Genomic DNA, 20282 nt, shown 5'->3' with positions numbered 1-20282 from the left:
CTGCACACAATACTCCAAATGCGGCCGCACCAGAGTTTTGTACAACTGCAACATGACCTCAAGGCTCCGAAACTCAATCCCTCTGCCAATAAAAGCTAACACACCGTACGCCTTCTTAACAACCCTCTCAACCTGGGTGGCAACTTCCAGGGATCTATGGACATGGACACTGAGATCTCTCTGCTTGTCCACACTACCAAGAATCTTACCATTAGCCCAGGACTCTGCCTTTCTGTTATTCCTTCCAAAATGAATCACCTCACACTTTTCTGCATTAAACTCCATTTGCCACCTCTCAGCCCAGCTCTGCAGCTTATCTATGTCCCTCTGTAACTTGTAACATCCTTCTGCACTGTCCACAACTCCACCGACTTTAGTGTCATCTGCAAATTTACTCACCCATCCTTCTACGCCCTCCTCCAGGTCATTTATAAAAATGACAAACAGCAACGGCCCCAAAACAGATCCTTGTGGCACACCACTAGTAACTGGACACCAGTCAGAGCATTTCCCATCAACCACCACTCTTTGTCTTCTATCAACTAGCCAAATTCTGATCCAAACTGCTAAATCACCCTGAATCCCATGCCTCTGTATTTTCTGCAATAGCCTACCGTGGGGAACCTTATCAAACGCTTTACTGAAATCTATATGCACCACATTCTATCTGCCACTTGTCTGTTTGTTCCGCAAGTCTATCAACGTCCCCTTGTAATCGATTGGTATCATTAGCAAGTTTTGAAATTTTACTCTGTATTGCAATGTCCAGGTTATTTATATAAATCATAAAAAGACAATGGTCCTAGCACAGGCCCTTGAGGAACAGCACCGTCCAGTCTGAAAAACAACCATTTACCTGTCTCCCTGTTTTCTGTCCTCAAGCTAATATTTCACCCAAGCTGACACTGACCGTCCTATTCCACGACCTTCAATTTTGTGAACCAGCCTTTTATGTGGTACTTTGTGAAGCACATTCTTCAAATCTAAATAGACAACATCCCCCACATTCCCTTCATCAACATCACCGAATAATACAGCCCAGAAGAGGTTTCTCTGCCCATCGAGTCCACACCGATCCATGGAAAACACCTGACCTGCCCCCCTCATCCCAGAGCCCAGAGCCTCGAATGTTGTGACGTGCCAAGTGCCCATCCAGGTGCTTTTTAAAGGATGTGAGGCAACCCGCCTCTACCCCCCTCCCAGGCCGTGCGTTCCAGACCGTCACCACCCTCTGGGTAAAAAAAGCTTTCCTCAAATCCCCCCCAAACCTCCCGCCCCTGACCTTGAACTTGTGCCCCCCCTCTTAACTGACCCTTCACCTCAGGGGAACAGCCGCTCCCTATCCACCCTGTCCCGGCCCCTCAGAATCGTGTACACCTCAATGAGGTCACCCCTCAATCTTCTCTGCTCCACGGAAAACAACCCAAGCCTATCCAACCTCTCTTCATAACTTAAACGCTCCATCCCAGGCAACATCCTGGTGAATCACCTCTGCACCCACTCCAGTCCTTACATCCTTCCTATATTGTTGGGGTGCGAGTCCTGATGGACTTGATCCCATGGTTTTTAAAAATGTGGTTTTAATCTACTTACTACAGAGCCAGCCTGTTACCCGTTGAACTCTCGATGAACTGCAGGCTGGCTCTGGACACGGTTATTTATCCAGCAGTCAAGGGGGGGGAGCATTCCCAGAGCTACTCCCCCTAGTGGTCGGATAACGCTACTGCGCTTACAATGGTATTGGTAAATACAGTGTGAATTACTACGTTACATTCACCACACCTATCCAACCTCTCTTCATAACTTAAACGCTCCATCCCAGGCAACATCCTGGTGAATCGCCTCTGCACCCCCTCCAGCGCAATCACATCCTTCCTATAATGTGGCGGCCAGGAATACACATTGTGTCACTTCTTCAAAATATTCAATTAGATTAGCCAAACAAAATCTGCTTTTTACAAATCTGGCCTGGTGTCCTTCAAATACAAAGTCAAATCCCTATGCCAGCTCCCTGGGTGTCATTGGAATTTTACTATCCGTTTTACTGCTCTGAATCTCTCTATTCTCACACCAGATCATGTGTTCACTCTCTCAGCATCCACCACCCCCCACCCCCCTCCCATCCCCCGCCCGTCCATGGGTCAGCCAACAATTGTTTCTCTAGACCACAATGCATGCACTGACATGGAAAGTGATGTGTTAAAGTTGTGGTGCCAGATGCAAGAGTAAACAACGGCCAACGCACATTGAGGTGAAATTGCGAGTGAGCGACGGGCTGTGATTGTCAAAAGCTTCACATTTACCTTGTGGCAAGGTCTCCCAAAAGGCTAGCATTAAAATAAAGAGCAGGAGAGAGGGAGAGAAAGAGATTTTGATAAGCAAATCAGCAGCTTGGTGAGTGAACGTAACACATCCCATATAAACAGAGGCAGCAAAACAATCAAACATTGTTCAAGTATTGACGCAGCCTTCTCCTCCGACTGAAGTTAAAGTACGATGGTGGCATCGGTTCAGGGGCCTTCGAGTCCGAAGGTCGTTGATTCCTCTTCCTCTTCTGTGAAATGGAGCCTGTAACTCAGGCTGACTCTCCCAGTGCAGTACTGAAAGAGTGCCGCACTGTCAGAGGTGCTGTCTTGTAGACGGGATGCGAAAAGAAGGCCCTGTGCACTCTGGAAAAGATCCACTGTTTTGGAAAGTTAATTCTGGTATTCTGACCCATCCCTCGATCAAAATGTCTAAGAGCAGATTATGTGGTAATTATCACATTTCCCACGCCAGTACACTGCGCTGTGCAAACTGATTGCTGGGTTTCCCACACCTCAAATTGTCTGTGAAGCACTTTTTATGATCTCCCGTGGTGGTGACAGGTCCTGCAGCCACTGTGTAGGCCAAGCTCAGAGCTGAGCTATTAGCAAGCTGATGGTAAAATGAGTCAATGGCGAATGTGACGAGGTTGAACGCCCGGGATGGTTATTCCATGGGAGGGATTCTGAGGCTCAGTGATGGGGCAGGGGCATCTCTAAGGGTTAGGAGCAACTCTAGAGCTCAGTGATGGACTCTATGGGCTGGATTTCACGACCCCAAATTTGGCGCAGCCACTGTGCCCCCCCCGCCCCCTCCCCGCCCCTTCCCTCCACCCTGCATGTACCAAAATCGGAAGCCCATCTGCCATCTTATAAAAAGCAACGGTCGAACAATTGACCTTGTTTAATTTTCTGCTGCCAGATCATTTCCCAGTGGTTGGACAGGAGAGCATTTGGGAGCGATTTACACCAGGGGGCAGCACGATGGTGGGAGAAAGGGGCTTCCACTAGGATCATGGCTGTGTGTCACAGCAGGTTGGGCTGGTGCAGGTGGAGTGTCAGTGTATTTTGTAGACTTTTATTTATTCATTGTTTTTGGGCTTCCTTAAAAAATAAGGAACCAGTGATAGTGTGAGGAGGTCGGGGTGTGGGGGAGCATTTAAATTGGTGGTTGAGGCTGAATTCTGGCCTACCCCCTCTCCCGCCCGACACCCAGGCCTAGACTCCTGATTAGGAGCAGAGTCCCTTTTTGACACTGCTGATTGGCTATCCTCCCTCCAGTTGGTCCAACATTTGATTCACCAATCTGAGGTGGTGGGGCGAGAGCAAGCAAACCACTCGCTCCCTGTTCAACCTCCCTCAGCCTCCCAGAGGCCGTAAAATCCACTCTGAAGGGGCAGTGATGGACTCTATTGGTCAGTGATGAATCTATTGGTCAGTGATGAACTCTATTGGTCATTGATGAATTCTATTGGTCAATGATGTACTCTATTGGTCAGTGGTGAACTCTATTGGACAGTGATGGATTCTATTGGTCAGTGATGGATTTTATGGGTTGGTGATAGATTCAATGGGTCAGTGAGATATCAGCAATCTTCACCACCCACGTCTCTGCCCACATCCAATGTACATTTCCATACCTCTCTCTGCTTCAGTTAATAGGCCTGGTTCACTGAGGCAAACTCCAGCAGTCGCCATTGTCATTTTACTGAGGCACGTTTATTCAGAATAGTTTAGAGATAAAGCCTTGGGTACAATAGCACATTGGGAAGAGGAAACGTTGACTAAAACCATCAAGGAATACTGGACCATTTACCTCACAAGGTGCTCGTTGGTGGTTCTTTGACAAACACTCCTTTTCCTGACCAATCTAACTGCAATCCCCAACAATGATACAGCTCGTTACAGTAACCTGCACTGTGACACAGAATCTCAGCACTTACCCCCCTCTCGAAACAACCAACTTCACTTTCACTTTGTAAGAGACCATGATGCCGAGGATCTCCTTAGTTGCTCCGTCTCTTAATCTGCGGGGAAAGAACATTGTCAATATCAATGGGAATCTCACCTCCGAGACTCACTCCAATAATATATTGTGGAGCAGCAGAAATTGGACACAATCTCTCTCTCTCTGCATGGAATCCATGGGATCAACAACACTGGTGGCTCATCAAGGGGTATAACTGCATTTTCCCTGCCCCTTAGGCTTCCAAATGAGAATGTTGAAAAGTGGAGAGATGTTCTTAAATACAGCCCAACATCCTCAAGTCATCATATTCATGGGAACACATGAATCCACAGCAATCCAGTGTCAGTCTTGATTTTATGCTCGAGTGTCTGGAGTGGGATTTGAACTTGTGGTCTTCTAGGCCAGGGGTGGGTGAGGATGGGGAGGGAGTGCTACCCATTGAGAAAGTCCATCCTAGCCTGGTTTTAGCTCAGTAGCACTGTTCGCTTCTCCAATCGGCCTAATGGGTCATAGGTCAGGTTTAGCTAAATTAATGGATTTTTAACCACAGGAATTCCTCTTATGCTGCGAGTGTAAATTCCATCTCTCCTTGCAATGAAATGAAAATCGCTTATTGTCACGGGTAGGCTTCAAATGAAGTTACTGTGAAAAGCCCCTGGTCGCCACATTCCGGCGCCTGTTCGGGGAGGCTGGTACGGGAATTGAACCGTGGTGCTGGCCTGCCTTGGTCTGCTTTCAAAGCCAGCGATTTAGCCCAGTGTGCTAAACCAGCCCCTTTTGGGCAATTGTATGTATTAAAAGCCTAAGGGTCTAGGTTAGGGCTAGGCATTCAGGAGTGAATCAGGAAAAACCTTTCCACAGAAGGAAATCTGGAATTGTATCCCATAAAGACAGTGGGAGCAGGGAGGGGGGGGGGGGGGGGGGGGGGGGTCATTTGAAATTTTCAAGACTGAGATTAAAGATGGACCAGCATTTATTACCCATCCCGACTTGTCCTTCAGAAGGTGGTGATGAGCTGCCCTCTTGAACCGCTGCAGCCCATGCTGTGTCGGTACACTCACAGTGCTGTTAGCGAATGAGTTCGATCATAAAATTCCATTCGGCCCACTGAGTCTGCACCCACCCTCTGAAATAGCACCCTTGATCCCTGTAACCCCACCTAACCTACACACCCTTGGACACTGAGGGGCAATTTAGCATGGTGAATCCAACTGACCTGCACATCTTTGGACTGTGGGAGGAAACCAGAGCGCCCGGAGGAAACCCACGCAGAAACGGGGAGAACGTGCAGACTCCGCACAGACAGTGACCCAAGCCGGGAATTGAACCTGGGACCCTGGCTCTGTGAGGCAGCACTGCTAACCACTGTGCCACTGTGCCACCCTAGTTCCAGGATTTTGACCCAGCAACAGTGAACTAACAGTGTGCCGCTGCTGGAGGGAGTGAATATTTTCGGAAGGGGTGTCAATCAAGTGGGTTGCTTTGCCCTGGATGGTGTTGAGCTTCTTGAGTGTTCACAGTAAGAAGTCATACAACACCAGGTTAAAGTCCAACAGGTTTGTTTCGAATCACTAGCTATCGGAGAATCACCTGAGGAAGGAGCAGTGCTCCGAAAGCTAGTGGTTTGAAACAAAGCTGTTGGACTTTAACCTGGTGTTGTAAGACTTCTTACTCTGCCCACCCCAGTCCAACGCCAGCATCTCCACATCCTGAGTGTTGTCGGAGCTGCACTCATCCAGGCAAGTGGAGAGTATTCCATCACACTCCTGACTTGTGGACAGGCTTTGGGGTGTCAGGGGGTGAGTTACTAGATGCTTAAAAACTTTACAAATGTCGAGTGTGCTTACAGGGTGCTGGACGCCAGGTTCGTGTCCTCATGCTTGAGTTTCCCGTCCAGAGCCAAGCCACGTTTCTCTCGGTTATTGACCAGGTACGGCGTCAGCGTGTACACTTTGCAGAACGTCGAACTTGGAGCCACAATGTCACTGGAAACAGAGAGAGAGAGTGAGAGACAGAGAGAAGGGGCGAAATTCTCCGACCCCCAGCAGGGTCGGAGAATCGCCTGGGGGCGCCTAAAATCCCGCCCCCGCTGTGGCAGAGATTCTCCGCCACCCGGGAAGTGGCGGTGGCGGGAATCTCACCACTCCGATCGGAGAGGCCCCTGCGGTGATTCTCCGGCCCGGATGGGCCGAAGTCCCGCCGCTGGGAGGCCTCTCCCGCCGCCGAGGTTTAAACCACCTCTGGAACGGCGGGCTCAGCGGCGCGAGCGGGCCCCCGGGGTCCTGGGGGGGGGCGGGGGGCGATCGAACCCCAGGGGGGGTGCCCCAACGATGGCCTGGCCCGCGATCGGGCCCCCCCCCTCAGAGTCCGGGCCAGTGCCCTGGCTGCACTATGTTCTTCCGCGGCCGCCACGGCCTTCGCCATGGCGGAGGCGGAAGAGAACCCCACATCGCGCATGCGCCGGCAGCGACGTCAGCGGCCAGCTGCCGTCGCTGCCGGCGCATGCGCGGACCGGCGAAAGCCTTTCGGCCAGCCCCGCTGCCGGGGGCACCGGTTTTCTGCGCCGGTCTTCTGGTGGCAACCGCTCCGGCGCGGGGCTGGCCCCCAAAGGTGGGGAGAATTCACAGACTCCACATTCTTACACCAGTGCCTGAACTGGATTGTCAACTCTGAGTTGCAACGGGGCGGGTGGGGGGGGGGGGGGGGGGGCTGGTATCATCACATGACCTTTCACTCCCCTCATTGATCACCTGACACATCAATGGGTCAACAAAGTCAGCGGCAACAAACAAAGATTAACTGTTGCTAGAGGCGACATACATTCAGATACGGGGGACCCACTTGCAAACGAAAGGAATATGTTCAATCCTTGCAATTTTTTTGAGTTACCCGGGAGTTTGGGGAACAAATAGATCCCCAATGCTTTCTCCAAGGCAATGCCACAGCCAATTGAAATTGACTTGCCAACCCATCAGTATCCTTTTCTCCTGTAGGATACGTTGTTGTGATTGTTTGAAATTTGGCATTTTTGCATTTGTCCAGATGAATGAAAGTTGGCAACATGTCTCTCTTTTCAGTGATATTCAAGAAATTGCATTTATATATCACTTTTCATGACCTTGGTACAACCCAAATCATTTTACAACCAATAAAGTACCTTCAAAATGAGCCACCGCTGAAAGGTAGGAAATGAGGAAGCCAATTCGCTCACAGCAATCTCCCACAAACAGCAATTGATCTGATTAGTTATTTTGATTAATATTGGACATCAGCGAGAACTCGCGAAAATGAAATGAAATGAAAATGGCTCATTGTCACGAGTAGGTTTCAAATGAAGTTACTGTGAAAAGCCCCTAGTCGCCACATTCTGGTGCCTGTTTGGGGAGGCTGGAACAGGAATTGAACCGTGCTGCTGGCCTGCCTTGGTCTGCTTTCAAAGCCAGCGATTTAGACCAGGGTGCTAAACCAGCCCCTAATCTTCTCTCCTTCAAAAGAACATTGTAAGATCTTTTAAGTGTACCCAAGAAGGCAGATGAAGGTTTAATATCTCATCGAAAGGATAGAGGTCGCAATCTACCGGCCATTATTCACCTGAAGGTCAGCGCTCCGCGGCTCATCAAGGCTGGTAGATGCCGAGAGATCACGTTCCCGGAATATACCCGGCCCGCTACTCCTCGCGAAATCTAATGCTATCTCGCGAGATGTTGTGATGTGAATCCCACCCACCGTGGGCAGGATCACTTTTTGGCAAATCTGCATATTAGAGCGGGACAGCCAGTCTCATCCAGTTCCCTGAATTAACCCAGGTGTTGGTATCTATACCATCGGAGACATCTGGTGAGCGGCGTTCAGTACTCGTCCCCGCAAACGGGGACCTGGCAGTCGTGGGGGTCTCCCAGCGGATCGGACGCCCCCATGTGCTCGCTCTCTGTCCATGGTGCTCGAGTGACACTGTCAGTTGGCAGGGACACTGCCAGGGTACCAGGCTGGCACTTTTTGTGAGGCAGTGATCGGGCCAAGGGGTGCTCTGCACGGGTATGCGGGAGGGCAGGGGGGGTGCGAGGGACCCCCCCCCCCCCCCCCCCCCCCCCCGGGACCCCTCCCCCCCTATAGTGAGTTGTGGCTTAGGGGGTGCTCGCGGGTCCCATTGGGGACTCAAGAGATTGGGACACCATTTAAAAATGGCGTCGCAATCTCTCGCTGCCGAAAATGGGGCCAAGTGCGGCCTCGGCAGCGCGTTCCCTGGTGAAGCCCCTGATCTAGCTGGATGGGCGTTGATAGCTCTGAGCACCAGGAAACACCTGGCTAATCTGGCGCTACGGAAATCTTTCCTGATTCGGGTATGTCGATCCACGGATCTCTGACAGAGCCCCTCTCCTTCAGTGGTGCACTGGAGAGTCAGCCTAGATTTCTGTGCTTCAGCCTCTCAAGGGAGACTTGAGTCTGTGACCTTTCGACTCGGGAATGCTTCCAGGCCGAGTGACTCTATCGCCCTCCGCAGCTCAATTCATTCAACGAGAGCAACAGCTTGAATTCACACAGCTCCTCAGACACAGGGTGGGATTTTCCAGCCCTGCCCACCACCGGCATCATCCCGACCCGCTGAATGTCCATCTCCCACAGCAGGTCACAGTATATGATGGGAGGCGGGAAAATCCCAAATAGGCACAGGCCCGATTATCAAACAAACTTTGACATTGAGTCATTAGGAACCGTGAGGACTGGTGATCAGGATCGTGGCCACAGGGGTAGCTTTTAGGAACGATGCACTATCAAAGACGCAAAGACGAGAGTAGGATGTAATCGAGGCTTTATTACACTGAGATGCGTGGCCTCCTACAGCAGCTTACAAAATGGCTGCTGTACGGGGAGCACACATATTTATACTCCGCCTACTGGGTGGAGCCAGTAGTTAGGGATCTACCTGTAGTACAGGGGCCTGACCATAAAGCACCTATATCGACATCCTATACATACAATATATACATCAGTGGTGACTACCACAAGGAAGAGTGAAGAAATTTAGGGAGAGAATTCCTGAGTTTAGTGCTCAGCCAGCTGAAGACACGGACGCCAACGAGGGAGAGATTCAAACCGGGGATGTGAAAGTTATATCATTGCGTGGTTGGATTTCAATAACTCCCATAGACTTCCAGCTGCAAACACTCTAACTTTCTTGTGACATGTTTACAGGTATAAGATTACTTTCCTTACATTAACTATTTCCCTGCTGCTTTCTTCCAGACCCTCTGACACATCCTTCTCTGACCTCACAGACAGTTACGGTGAACCCTTCATGGGACTTAGTCCAACACACTCCATTGCACTGCGCCACTGGAGGGGAGCAAAGATCTTGGAGAGCTGTGGGTTGGTGGAGGTTACAGAGATGAAGGGAAGGCATCGACGAGGGGTGGGGATGGGGGGTGGAGGCGGGGTGGCGAGGCAGTAGAGGGATCTGAAAAGAAGGATGGGAATTTTTTTGTAAAAGCAAGGCGTTCCGTAATCAAGAGCCCTTGTGGGTCAGCGAGCAGAGAGGCGATGGGTGAACTGGGCAGAGGGGCAATGGGTAAACTGGGCAGAGGGGCGATGGGTGAACTGGGCAGAGGGGCGATGGGTGAACTGGGCAGAGGGGCGATGGGCGAACTGGGCAGAGGGGCGATGGGTGAACTGGGCGGAGGGGCGATGGGTGAACTGGGCAGAGGGGCGATGGGCGAACTGGGCAGAGGGGCGATGGGTGAACTGGGCAGAGGGGTGATGGGTGAACTGGGCAGAGGGGTGATGGGTGAACTGGGCAGAGGGGCGATGGGTGAACTGGGCAGAGGGGCGATGGGCGAACTGGGCAGAGGGGCGATGGGTGAACTGGGCAGAGGGGTGATGGGTGAACTGGGCAGAGGGGTGATGGGTGAACTGGGCAGAGGGGTGATGGGTGAACTGGGCAGAGGGGCAATGGGTGAACTGGGCAGAGGGGCGATGGGTGAACTGGGCAGAGGGGCGATGGGTGAACTAGGCAGAGGGGCGATGGGTGAACTGGACGGAGGGGCGATGGGTGAACTGGGCAGAGGGGCAATGGGTGAACTGGACGGAGGGGCGATGGGTGAACTGGGCAGAGGGGCGATGGGTGAACTGGGTGAAGGGGCGATGGGTGAACTAGGCAGAGGGGCGATGGGCAAACTGGGCAGAGGGGCGATGGGTGAACTGGGCAGAGGGGCGATGGGTGAACTGGGCAGAGGGGCGATGGGTGAACTGGGCAGAGGGGCGATGGGTGAACTGGGCAGAGCGGCGATGGGCGAACTGAACTTGGTGAGATTCAGGACAGGGTTCAGCAATGCTGCCAGAATATTGTGGGAAATTTTGTGGGAATGTTGTAAAGATCTTAAAAAAGGGGAACAGGGGATATTTATCACGATTTTTTAAAAAATCATTTACGGGACATGAGCATTGTTGCATTTGTTGCCCATCCCTAATTGCCCCTTGAGAAGGTGGTGGTGAGCTGCCTTCTTGAACCGCTGCAGTCCACGTGGTGCAGGTACACCCACTGTGCTGTTAGGGAGGGAGTTCCAGGATTTTGACCCAGCAACGGTGAAGAAACGACGATATATTTCCAAGTTGGGACGGTCAGTGGTTTGGAGGGGGACCTCCAACTGGTGGTGTTCCCAAGTATCCCGGGATGAGTGACTTCAGTTATAGGGAGAAAGTTCGGACTGTGCCCAAGAAGATCTGAATTTTGGCAGAGATGGGGCACGATTCTCCGCTCCCCACGCCAGGTGGGAGAATTGCGGGAGGGCCAGGCGACTCACGACCCCTCCCCCTGGCGCCCCCCCGCGATTCTCCCACCCCCCGCTCGGAAGAATCGCCGCTCGCCGTTTTTCCCGGTGACCGCCGATTCTCCGACCTGGATGGGCCGAGTGGCCTGCCGTTCGCGACGGCGGCAACCACACCTGGTCGCTGCCGACGTGAACATGGTGCCAAAAGCTGGTTTGAAGATTGTGGGGGGCGGAAAGGGGAGTGAGCACCACGGCCGTGCTCGGGAGGGGACTGGCCCGCGATCGGTGCCCACCGATCGTCGGGCCGGCGTCTCAAAGGGACGCATTCTTTCCCCTCTGCCGCCCCGCAAGATCAAGCCGCCACATCTTGCGGGGCAGCGGAGGGGAAGACGGCAACCGCGCATGCGCGGGTTTGAGCCGTCAGCCGTCGTGACGTCAGCCGCGCATGCGCGGGTTGGAGCCGGCCAACCTGCGCATGCGCAGCTGACGTCACTTAGGCGCGCCGGCCGCATCATTCTCGGCGCGCCAGCCGTGTCATTCTTGGCGTGCCGCCTTGACACAAGCGTCAAGGCCCGGCAGCTGAGAGTTACGGAGGGCCGCTCCTAGCCCCCCGGGTGGGGGTGAATAAGGTGAGAGGAGCAGCCTCCGAGGCCGTCGTGAAACTCGGCCGAGTTCACGGCGGCCTTCCCGATTTTTCGCGGAAGCGGAGAATTCCGCCCCAGGTTTCCAGTGACTGAGCCGATAAGACAAAGTCCTGGATTTAAAAATCATTGGGAAAAGATTAAGAAGGAGATGAGGGGTGTTGTGTATTTGCTGTTTAATTTCCCTGAGAAACGCCTAGTTTCTGGCACTAATTTCTAAGTGTGCAGGGACGTTATTCAACGCTTTAAAATGGCTACGCCATACTCCCAGCTTAGCTTTGTGGTGTCGATTTAATTTGCTCCAAGTCAACACCCAGGCTTGACCAATCAAGCATAGTGAGCATAGATTAATTACCAGGTACATATGATCAAACACAGAATGATTGAACCATTGAATACCACAAGGAGAAATGTTTTGATCTGAAAGGGTGCTGGAAGCAGATTCCATAAATAATTTGAAGAGGGAGATGGACCTTTTAGAGACAAGAAGCAGGGGGACTGGACTCAGCACAATTGCTTTTCCACAGAGCCAGTACAGACATGATGCGCCAAACGGCCTCCTTCTGTTCTATAAGTTCCCATGATTCTATGATTGCAAAGGCTGACAGAGTTGTACTCACTCTGCTTCTGTTGTGGCGACTGGGCACTTGTACTGGGCTGTGTTAAACAGGCAGATGTCGGCGTACTGACGAACTGTAAAACAAGAGGTGCATGTTTGAGAAAGTGGCAGCTTTGGGTGATCAAGTAACCTGACGCCGGCTCCTGGACTTAATCCCTCCTGACGTGTGATTTGCTTGTCTCGAGTTTGCCCTCATTTCCAGTGCTAACCCTGGCCAGATTTCACAGGCATTGATTAGATAGACGCATTCCCGGAATGTCTCAATCCTCGAGTTGCACTTCAAGGCTCTGCGTGCTGGCACACTGCTGTCATGGAAAGGAAGGGCCCGTGGCTCAACCCCATCTTTCACTTCCAACTGTAGCCTTCTTGATTATTGGCGTCACACAAAATAAACATCATGTGGAGATGCCGGCGTTGGGCTGGGGTGAGCGCAGTAAGAAGTCTGACAACACCAGGTTAAAGTCCAACAGGTTTATTTCAAACACTAGCTTTCGGAGCGCAGCTCCTTCCTCAGGTGAAAATAAACATCAGCTGCAGGTCGCAGAAAAGAGAGACGTGTTGTCGAAGCTTTCAGTCTTCCACTCATCAGGACAAATGTAAGAATGCCAAATTTTGAAACAATCAGAACAATTTATACAACAGGAGATTAACACCCCTTTCACCCGGGAGTATAAACAGTTGCGATTGTTTGAAATTTTGCATTCCTGTGTTTGTTCTGGTCAGTGCAAGGTGAAATATTTCAACAACACGCCTCTCTTTTCAACGATAATCATCACCTCTTTACACATCAACCCGTAGCCCTGTTTGTGTGTCGACAATGGGAATCTTGGCCAGGATTATCCCCTACCCGGCAGGGCGGGGGGGTCCCGGCGTGTCGGAGTGGCGTGAACCACTCCGGCGTCGGGCCGCCCCAAAGGTCCGGAATTCTCCGCACCTTTAGGGGCTAAACCCTCACATTGAGGGGCTAGGCCCGCGCCGGAGTGGTTGGCGCTCCGCCGGCTGGCGTGAACGTGGCGCCAGTCGGGGCCGAAAGGACTTCGCCAGCCGGCGTAAGTCCGCACATGCACCGGAGCGTCAGCAGCTGCTGACATCATACCGGCCCATGGACAGTGGAGGGGGTCTCTTCCGCCTGCACCATGGTGAAGGCCATGGTGGGGGCGGAAGAAAAAGAGTGCCCCCACGGCACAGGCCCACCTGCCAATCGGTGGGCCCCGATCGCGGGCCAGGCCACTGTGGGGGCAACCCTGGGGGTCAGATTGCCCCCCCCCCCCCCCCCAGGACCCCGGAGCCCGCCCGTGCTGTCAATCCCACCGGTCAGGTAGGTGGTTTAATCCACGCCGGCGGGAGAGGCCTGTCAGCGGCGGGACTTCGGCCCATTGCGGGCCGGAGAATCGCCGCGGGGGCCTCGCCGACAGGCACGAGGGGGGGCCCGTCGACCAGCGTGGCGAGATTCCCGACCCCGCCGAATCTCGGGGGAGGGCGGAGAATTCGGGACACGGTGGGGGCAGGATTGACGCCAGCCCCGGGTGATTCTCTGACCCCCCGGGAGTCAGAGAATTCCGCCCCTTGTGTACATTTCATATTCATGTTCACAGGCTGGTTTCTCCGCCCCGCCGCGCCACATTTCTGTTTCACCCCGCCGGCGGATGCTCCGTTACGCCGGCCGGTCAATGGGGTTTCCCATTGTGGGGCAGCCCCATTCCGTCGGGAAACCCCTGGGCTGCCGGCAAAACGGAGCATCCGGCCGGCGGAGAATCCAGCTCCACAATTCTGGACCCAGCTGTGACATATCCTGATGAAGTATACACGCGTGTTAACATTCCAGTAAAATGGTCCGACTCCCATCGGAATATTGAGAGCCAAGGGAGCTAGGATACCACATTTACCAAACCTCACATTTACCTGCAATCTTTAACTTCTTGACTGTCTTGTTAGTGTTATTGGTCACGTGGACATTGACATTTATCGGTTCACCATGATAATAAATCTGAAACGGCAAAAGTATCCACAGCTGTCAAAACACAGAACCCTCCAAGATATGGAGTCACCCAGATCAGGCAGCAGGGTCATTGGTTCAAAGGGCATGTGCAGTGATCACACAATTATTTGAGATCCCCATTCATGAGTGAAATGCTGGTTTCAGTCAGGATTTACCATTCATGCAACTGGCAGTCATATATAGAATAACAGATACCCGGGAGTGAGTTACAGACTGGAATCTAATCGAGGTGTTCGGGGTGGTTTATATATAGAATAACAGATACCCGGGATTGAGTTACAGACTGGAATATAATCGAGGGGTTCAGGGGTGGTTTGTATATAGAATAACAGATACCCGGGAGTGAGTTACAGACTGGAATCTAATCGAGGGGATCGGTGTGATTTATATATAGAATAACAGATACCCGGGAGTGAGTTACAGACTGGAATCTAATCGAGGGGATCGGTGTGATTTATATATAGAATAACAGATACCCGGGATTGAGTTACAGACTGGAATCTAATCGAGGTGTTCGGGGGGGGTTTATATATAGAATAACAGATACCCAGGAGTGAGTTACAGACTGGAATCTAATCGAGGTGTTCGGGGGGGGTTTATATATAGAATAACAGATACCCGGGATTGAGTTACAGACTGGAATCTAATCGAGGGGTTCGCGATGGTTTATATATAGAATAACAGATACCCGGGAGTGAGTTACAGACTGGTATCTAATCGAGGGGATCGGTGTGATTTATATATAGAATAACAGATACCCGGGAGTGAGTTACAGACTGGAATCTAATCGAGAGGTTTGGGGTGATTTATATATATAGAATAACAGATACCCGGGATTGAGTTACAGAGTGGAATCTAATCGAGGGGTTCAGGGTGGTTTATATATAGAATAACAGATACCTGGGAGTGAGTTACAGACTGGTATCTAATCGAGGGGATCGGTGTGATTTATATATAGAATAACAGATACCCGGGAGTGAGTTACAGACTGGAATCTAATTGAGGGGTTTGGGGTGGTTTATATATAGAATAACAGATACCCGGGAGTGAGTTACAGACTAGAATCTAATAGAGGGGTTTGGGGTGGTTTGTATATAGAATAACAGATACCTGGGAGTGAGTTACAGACTGGAATATAATCGAGGGGTTTGGGGTGATTTATATATAGAATAACAGATACCCGGGATTGAGTTACAGACTGGAATATAATCGAGGAGTTCAGGGTGGTTTATATATAGAATAACAGATACCCGGGAGTGAGTTACAGACTGGTATCTAATCGAGGGGATCGGTGTGATTTATATATAGAATTACAGATACCTGGGAGTGAGTTACAGACTGGAATCTAATCGAGGGGGTCAGGGTGGTTTATATATAGAATAACAGATACCTGGAGTGAGTTACAGACTGGAATCTAATGGAGGGGATCGGGGTGGTTTATATATAGAATAATAGATACCCGGGAGTGAGTTACAGAGTGGAATCTAATCAAGGGGTTCAGGGGCATTTATATATAGAATAACAGATACCCAGGAGTTACGGACTGGAATCTAAACAAGGCGTTTAACGTGTCTAATTTATAGTACAGCAGGTACCCAGGAGATTATATAAGCAGACTTTGGAGTGAGAATGCGGCAATGTTTTGAGACAAAGAACAACAAAGAACAAAGAACAAAGAAAATTACAGCACAGGAACAGGCCCTTCGGCCCTGCACCGATCCAGATCCTTTATCTAAACCTGTCGCCTATTTTCCAAGGATCTACTTCCCTCTGTTCCCCGCCCGTTCATATATCTGTCTAGATGCATTTTAAATGATGCTATCGTACCCGCCTCTACCACCTCCGCTGGCAGAGTCAGAAAGTCTGTACTAACGTGGTCCTTTTTTATCTGTGACCCCTGATGTCTTTGTGACACTCACCTCTCCCGCGACTCTCACCTCTTTGTCCAGTGATGCCTCCAGATGGAGGGGTTTGTCGGACATGAGGAACTGTCTCGTGGTCTCCGCCATGGGTTGTGGACCAGGTTTCTCAGGTGCGTACTGCACCTTACGAATCACCAGCCTCACGGAGTTCCTGCCAGCAGAGGTTATGAAATATATGATAAGATTCATCCTAATATGATCAATGATAACTAACAGAAGCTCCAAACAGTGCAGATACATTGAGGAGAATCCTAATCTCCAAGGTAGGAGAGAACGAGTGTTAACTTGGAGGAGTCCAGGATAGTGGAGTTTAGAAATGAACCAAGATTTTATTGAATCATAGAATCATGGAATCCCTAGAGTGCAGAAGGAGGCCATTCAGCCCATCGAGTCTGCGCAGACCTTCCAAAAGTGCACCCCATCTAGGCCCACTCCCCCGCCCTATCCCCGTAACCCCACCCAACCTGAACATCTTTAGACACGAAGGGGCAATTTAGCATGGCCAATCCACCTAACATGCATATCTTTGGATAGTACTGTAGGATTCTACGTAAATGGTACTGAGGGCAGTGGATCCCAGCGGGATCTCTCTCCTGCCTATTCACAATGCTACCGTTTCTCACAGTGTCGCCAACCTGTTTCTCCAGCATCCCCCCCCCCCCGCCCCACACCCCCCACCCCCAACCTACTCCCACACCCGGCTTCATTTTCCGCAGTCAATGAGGAGTAAGGAGCTTTACCGTTTATGAATTTTCTCTTCCAGGTTCTCTGCACAATACGTTTTCACCTCAAAGTCCACACCGCAAGCCTAGGTGAAGATAAAGAGGATAGGGCCCTGGTGAGTCTCAGCAAACGGAAGCTGCACTCAAACAGAATGCGACAAGGTGGTCCGGCAGTGGATTCATGAGGGCCCATCAACCCCAATCAGTGCATAGAGGCAGCAAGCTGATGCCAAATGTTCACCATGGAAATGGAATCTGGTACAAAGTGTGAGGTGATGCATTTTGATAGAAGGGCGAGGGAGAGGCAATGTAGACTCAACGGGCAGAGCGCCGTATTTAATCATGGGGACTCCACCACCGTCCAGTCTCCGCCCCGATTTAAGCCAGTGGCGGGAAGATCCCTGGGTGGCCTTCCTGCCCCACTGCCAATTAATGCCCTTCAGAGCCAATGAACACACACCCAAGGGCCTCATTTCATAATGAACCCAGTGGTGGGCAGTGGGCCCGTGTGGGGAACATGACAGGTAAACCCTGGTGTGTTAGTTTGAGTGCTCCCAGGTGGGGGAGGGGGGGGGGGGGGGACGACAAAGAGCCTGATCGAGGGGTTCAGCATCGGGAAAGGGGAGCCCACTCAGAGTTACCGCCCCGCCCTTGCTGCTCACGGCCCTCACACCCCCTCCATCGTGACCCCCCCCCCCAATCCCGCAGATCTCCCCCTGCCACCCTTCAGCTGTGCCGGGGCCACCGACACCCCCCTTCTCCTCCCCTGAGGGCAGGCCTTCCCGGACAGAGGCAGCCAGGGGTTTTCACAGCTCTCCAGACAATGGCTGACATTCCCGTTGCCTCCACAAGGTTCTGGCCAATTGCATGGGGCTGAACTTTTGGCGGCCCTCAGGTCAAAGGGTGGGGTTGGGGGGAGGGGGGGGGGGGGGGGGGGGGGGTTGAGGAATGACCAGTCGCCATCCGAGTCAAAGTGGATCTCTGATGTGATCCCCCTATCAGGGTATTTTATGGAAACGGATAGGCTGCCTTACCCAAAGAGGTGGGTAACTCATTTACATATGTAAATGAAGGCCCAAATAAGGGTCATTGAGCGGGCATTACGTTCTTCCATGAGGGGAGGCCGCTAGCAAAATAGAGGCAGGCCCCCAGTGAGGATGAGCCTCATAGGCCAAAGGAGGGATGAGAACGAGGGAAGGCAACACCCCCCCCTACTGCCCCAGCGACCGCCCCAGATGGTTTTGCCCTTCGACCCTCGGCCCTGTGAATTGCCAATTTTGTTCTTTTAAACTCGCCTGCCCGTGATCCCCCAGGTCTCCTGTACTCCTCCGCAGTGACCACGTGTCCTGGCGGTGCTACCGAGGTTTCAGAGTTAACCGGCCCTGCGATCGAGCTGGCAGCCAGCAAGGTGATTTGGTGGCAGACGGACAGGTGCCCGATTAGGAGGGTGCTGGTGGTAAAATTGCCGACCAGGTCTCACTGGCGGCAGGTGTAGGATCGAGAGCCACTTTCCCCCCCCCCCCCCCCCCTAACATTGGAATCCCAACTCAACTGATAAAATACAACCATTCATTCTAAAGAGTGTGCAGGGACAGAGGCACCTGGGGGGTGGGGGGTGGGGGTGGGGGTGGGGGGGGGGGGGGGGGGTGGGTGGGGGGGGGGGTGCCTCAATCAAGGGTTCGGGACATATTGAGAGTAGTTAGCAAAGCACATGGGACCCTGGACTTCATTAATTGAGGTGTTGAGTACAAAAGCAGGGAAGTTCTGCTGAACCTTTAGGAAGGATGTGAGGGCCTTCGAGAGGGTGTGGAGGCGATTTGCCAGACGGACGAGGGATTTTAGTTTCAAAGTTGGGTTGGAGAAGCTGGGGTTAGAATCATAGAATTGCTACAGGGCGGAAGGAGGCCATTCAGCCCATCGAGCCTACACCAATTCTCTGAAAGACCACCCTACCTACGCCTACGTCCTACCCTATCCTCAATACCCCACTGGACTGGCACACCTACGGAAGCCCACCTCCCCCATCCCCAAGGACACAGAGGAAACAGGTTTAAGGTTTTGGGCACGAGACACAGGGGGGAATGTGAGGAAAAACCTTGTTTACTCAGCGAGTGGTGATGAGCTGGAGCTCGCTGCCCATGAGGGGGCTGGCAGTAGAGCTGAGGGCTGCTTTCAAAAGGAGTTACAGGTCATTACAACTCACTGTGTGAAAATGTTCTTCCTCACAGCCCCTTGCCCAAAGCCTTAAACCTGTGTCTATAGAATCCACAGAATCCCTACAGCAGGGGAGGCCATTCGACCCATCAGGCCTGCACCAACCCTCTGGAGGTGTGCAGGGACCTGTAACCCCAAACCCCACCAAACCTGCACTCCTTTGGTCCCCCGCAACCCCTCACTCTGAGCACCATGGGAACAGGTATTCCTCATCTACCTAGCACGGTAGTACAGTGGTTAGCACTGTATCTTCACAGCGCCAGGGTCCCAGGTTCGATTCCCGGCTTGGGTCACTGTCTGTGCGGAGTCTGCACGTTCTCGCCGTGTCTGCGTGGGTTTCCTCCGGGTGCTCCGGTTTCCTCCCACAAGTCCCGAAAGACGTGCTGTTAGGTAATTTGGACATTCTGAATTCTCCCTCTGTGCACCCGAACAGGCGCCGGAATGTGGCGACTAGGGGATTTTCACAGTAACTTCATTGCAGTGTTAATGTCAGCCTACTTGTGACAATAATGATGATTATTATTATTACCTTATCCAATCCTGTCATTATCTTGGAAGCCTCTATCAAATCTCCCCTCAATCTCCTTCAGTCCCCAGAGAACAACCCCAGCTTCTCCAACCCAACCTTGGAACTAAACTCCCCTCGTCCCTGGAATCTTTCTGGTCAATCTCCTCCGCACCCTCTCAAGGGCCCTCACACCCTTCCTCTAGTGTGGCAAACAGAACTGGACATTATATTCCAGTCGGGGCCTGACCAGAGATGTATGAAGGTTCACCAGAACTTCCCTGATTTTATACTCAATACTTTTTATACTCAAGTGACCCCAATGGGGAGGAGGTGGGTTGGAATGAAGGATATTGGAGATGGTGGGTGTGTCGGATGCCAGGGGAAGATGGGGCAGGGTGGGGAGGGGTTGTTGAATCACCCGGTGAATACCTTCTGTGAACATGAACAAGAGGAACCAATGAAATAGAGAAGCGCAGTGAACGAGAGAGGAGGTTAAGGGGGAGATGGAGAAAAGAGAGAGGGAAAGAAAACAGGGAATAGAGGATGTGGTGAATGTAACTCCGTAATTCACACTGTATTGTATATACATGAGACCATGCATTTGTAAGTGCAGTTGCGTTG

General features: G+C 51.9%; 1 protein-coding gene across 5 annotated transcripts in view; it reads right to left on the bottom strand.

Annotated features, from left to right (window-relative positions):
* arrb1 (arrestin, beta 1) overlaps positions 1–20282 on the bottom strand; it is a 148012-nt gene that overhangs the window by 7207 nt on the left and 120523 nt on the right. For 4 of the 5 annotated variants that reach the window (XM_038818753.1, XM_038818752.1, XM_038818756.1 and 1 more), the window contains 7 exons: positions 16958–17025; positions 16233–16368; positions 14199–14283; positions 12298–12370; positions 6120–6257; positions 4247–4330; positions 2304–2327 (listed from right to left, as the gene is read on the bottom strand). In XM_038818753.1, the coding sequence (XP_038674681.1) occupies positions 2304–2327; positions 4247–4330; positions 6120–6257; positions 12298–12370; positions 14199–14283; positions 16233–16368; positions 16958–17025 (608 nt within the window). The remainder of the gene's footprint in view (positions 1–2303; positions 2328–4246; positions 4331–6119; positions 6258–12297; positions 12371–14198; positions 14284–16232; positions 16369–16957; positions 17026–20282) is intronic. The other variant, XM_038818754.1, reaches the window with a different exon arrangement.

The sequence above is a fragment of the Scyliorhinus canicula genome, chromosome 14, assembly GCF_902713615.1.
Source record: "Scyliorhinus canicula chromosome 14, sScyCan1.1, whole genome shotgun sequence".
In the NCBI taxonomy this organism is placed as follows: domain Eukaryota; kingdom Metazoa; phylum Chordata; class Chondrichthyes; order Carcharhiniformes; family Scyliorhinidae; genus Scyliorhinus; species Scyliorhinus canicula.
Note: the sequence above shows the minus strand (reverse complement) of the source record. Positions and strands in the feature narration are given on the sequence as shown.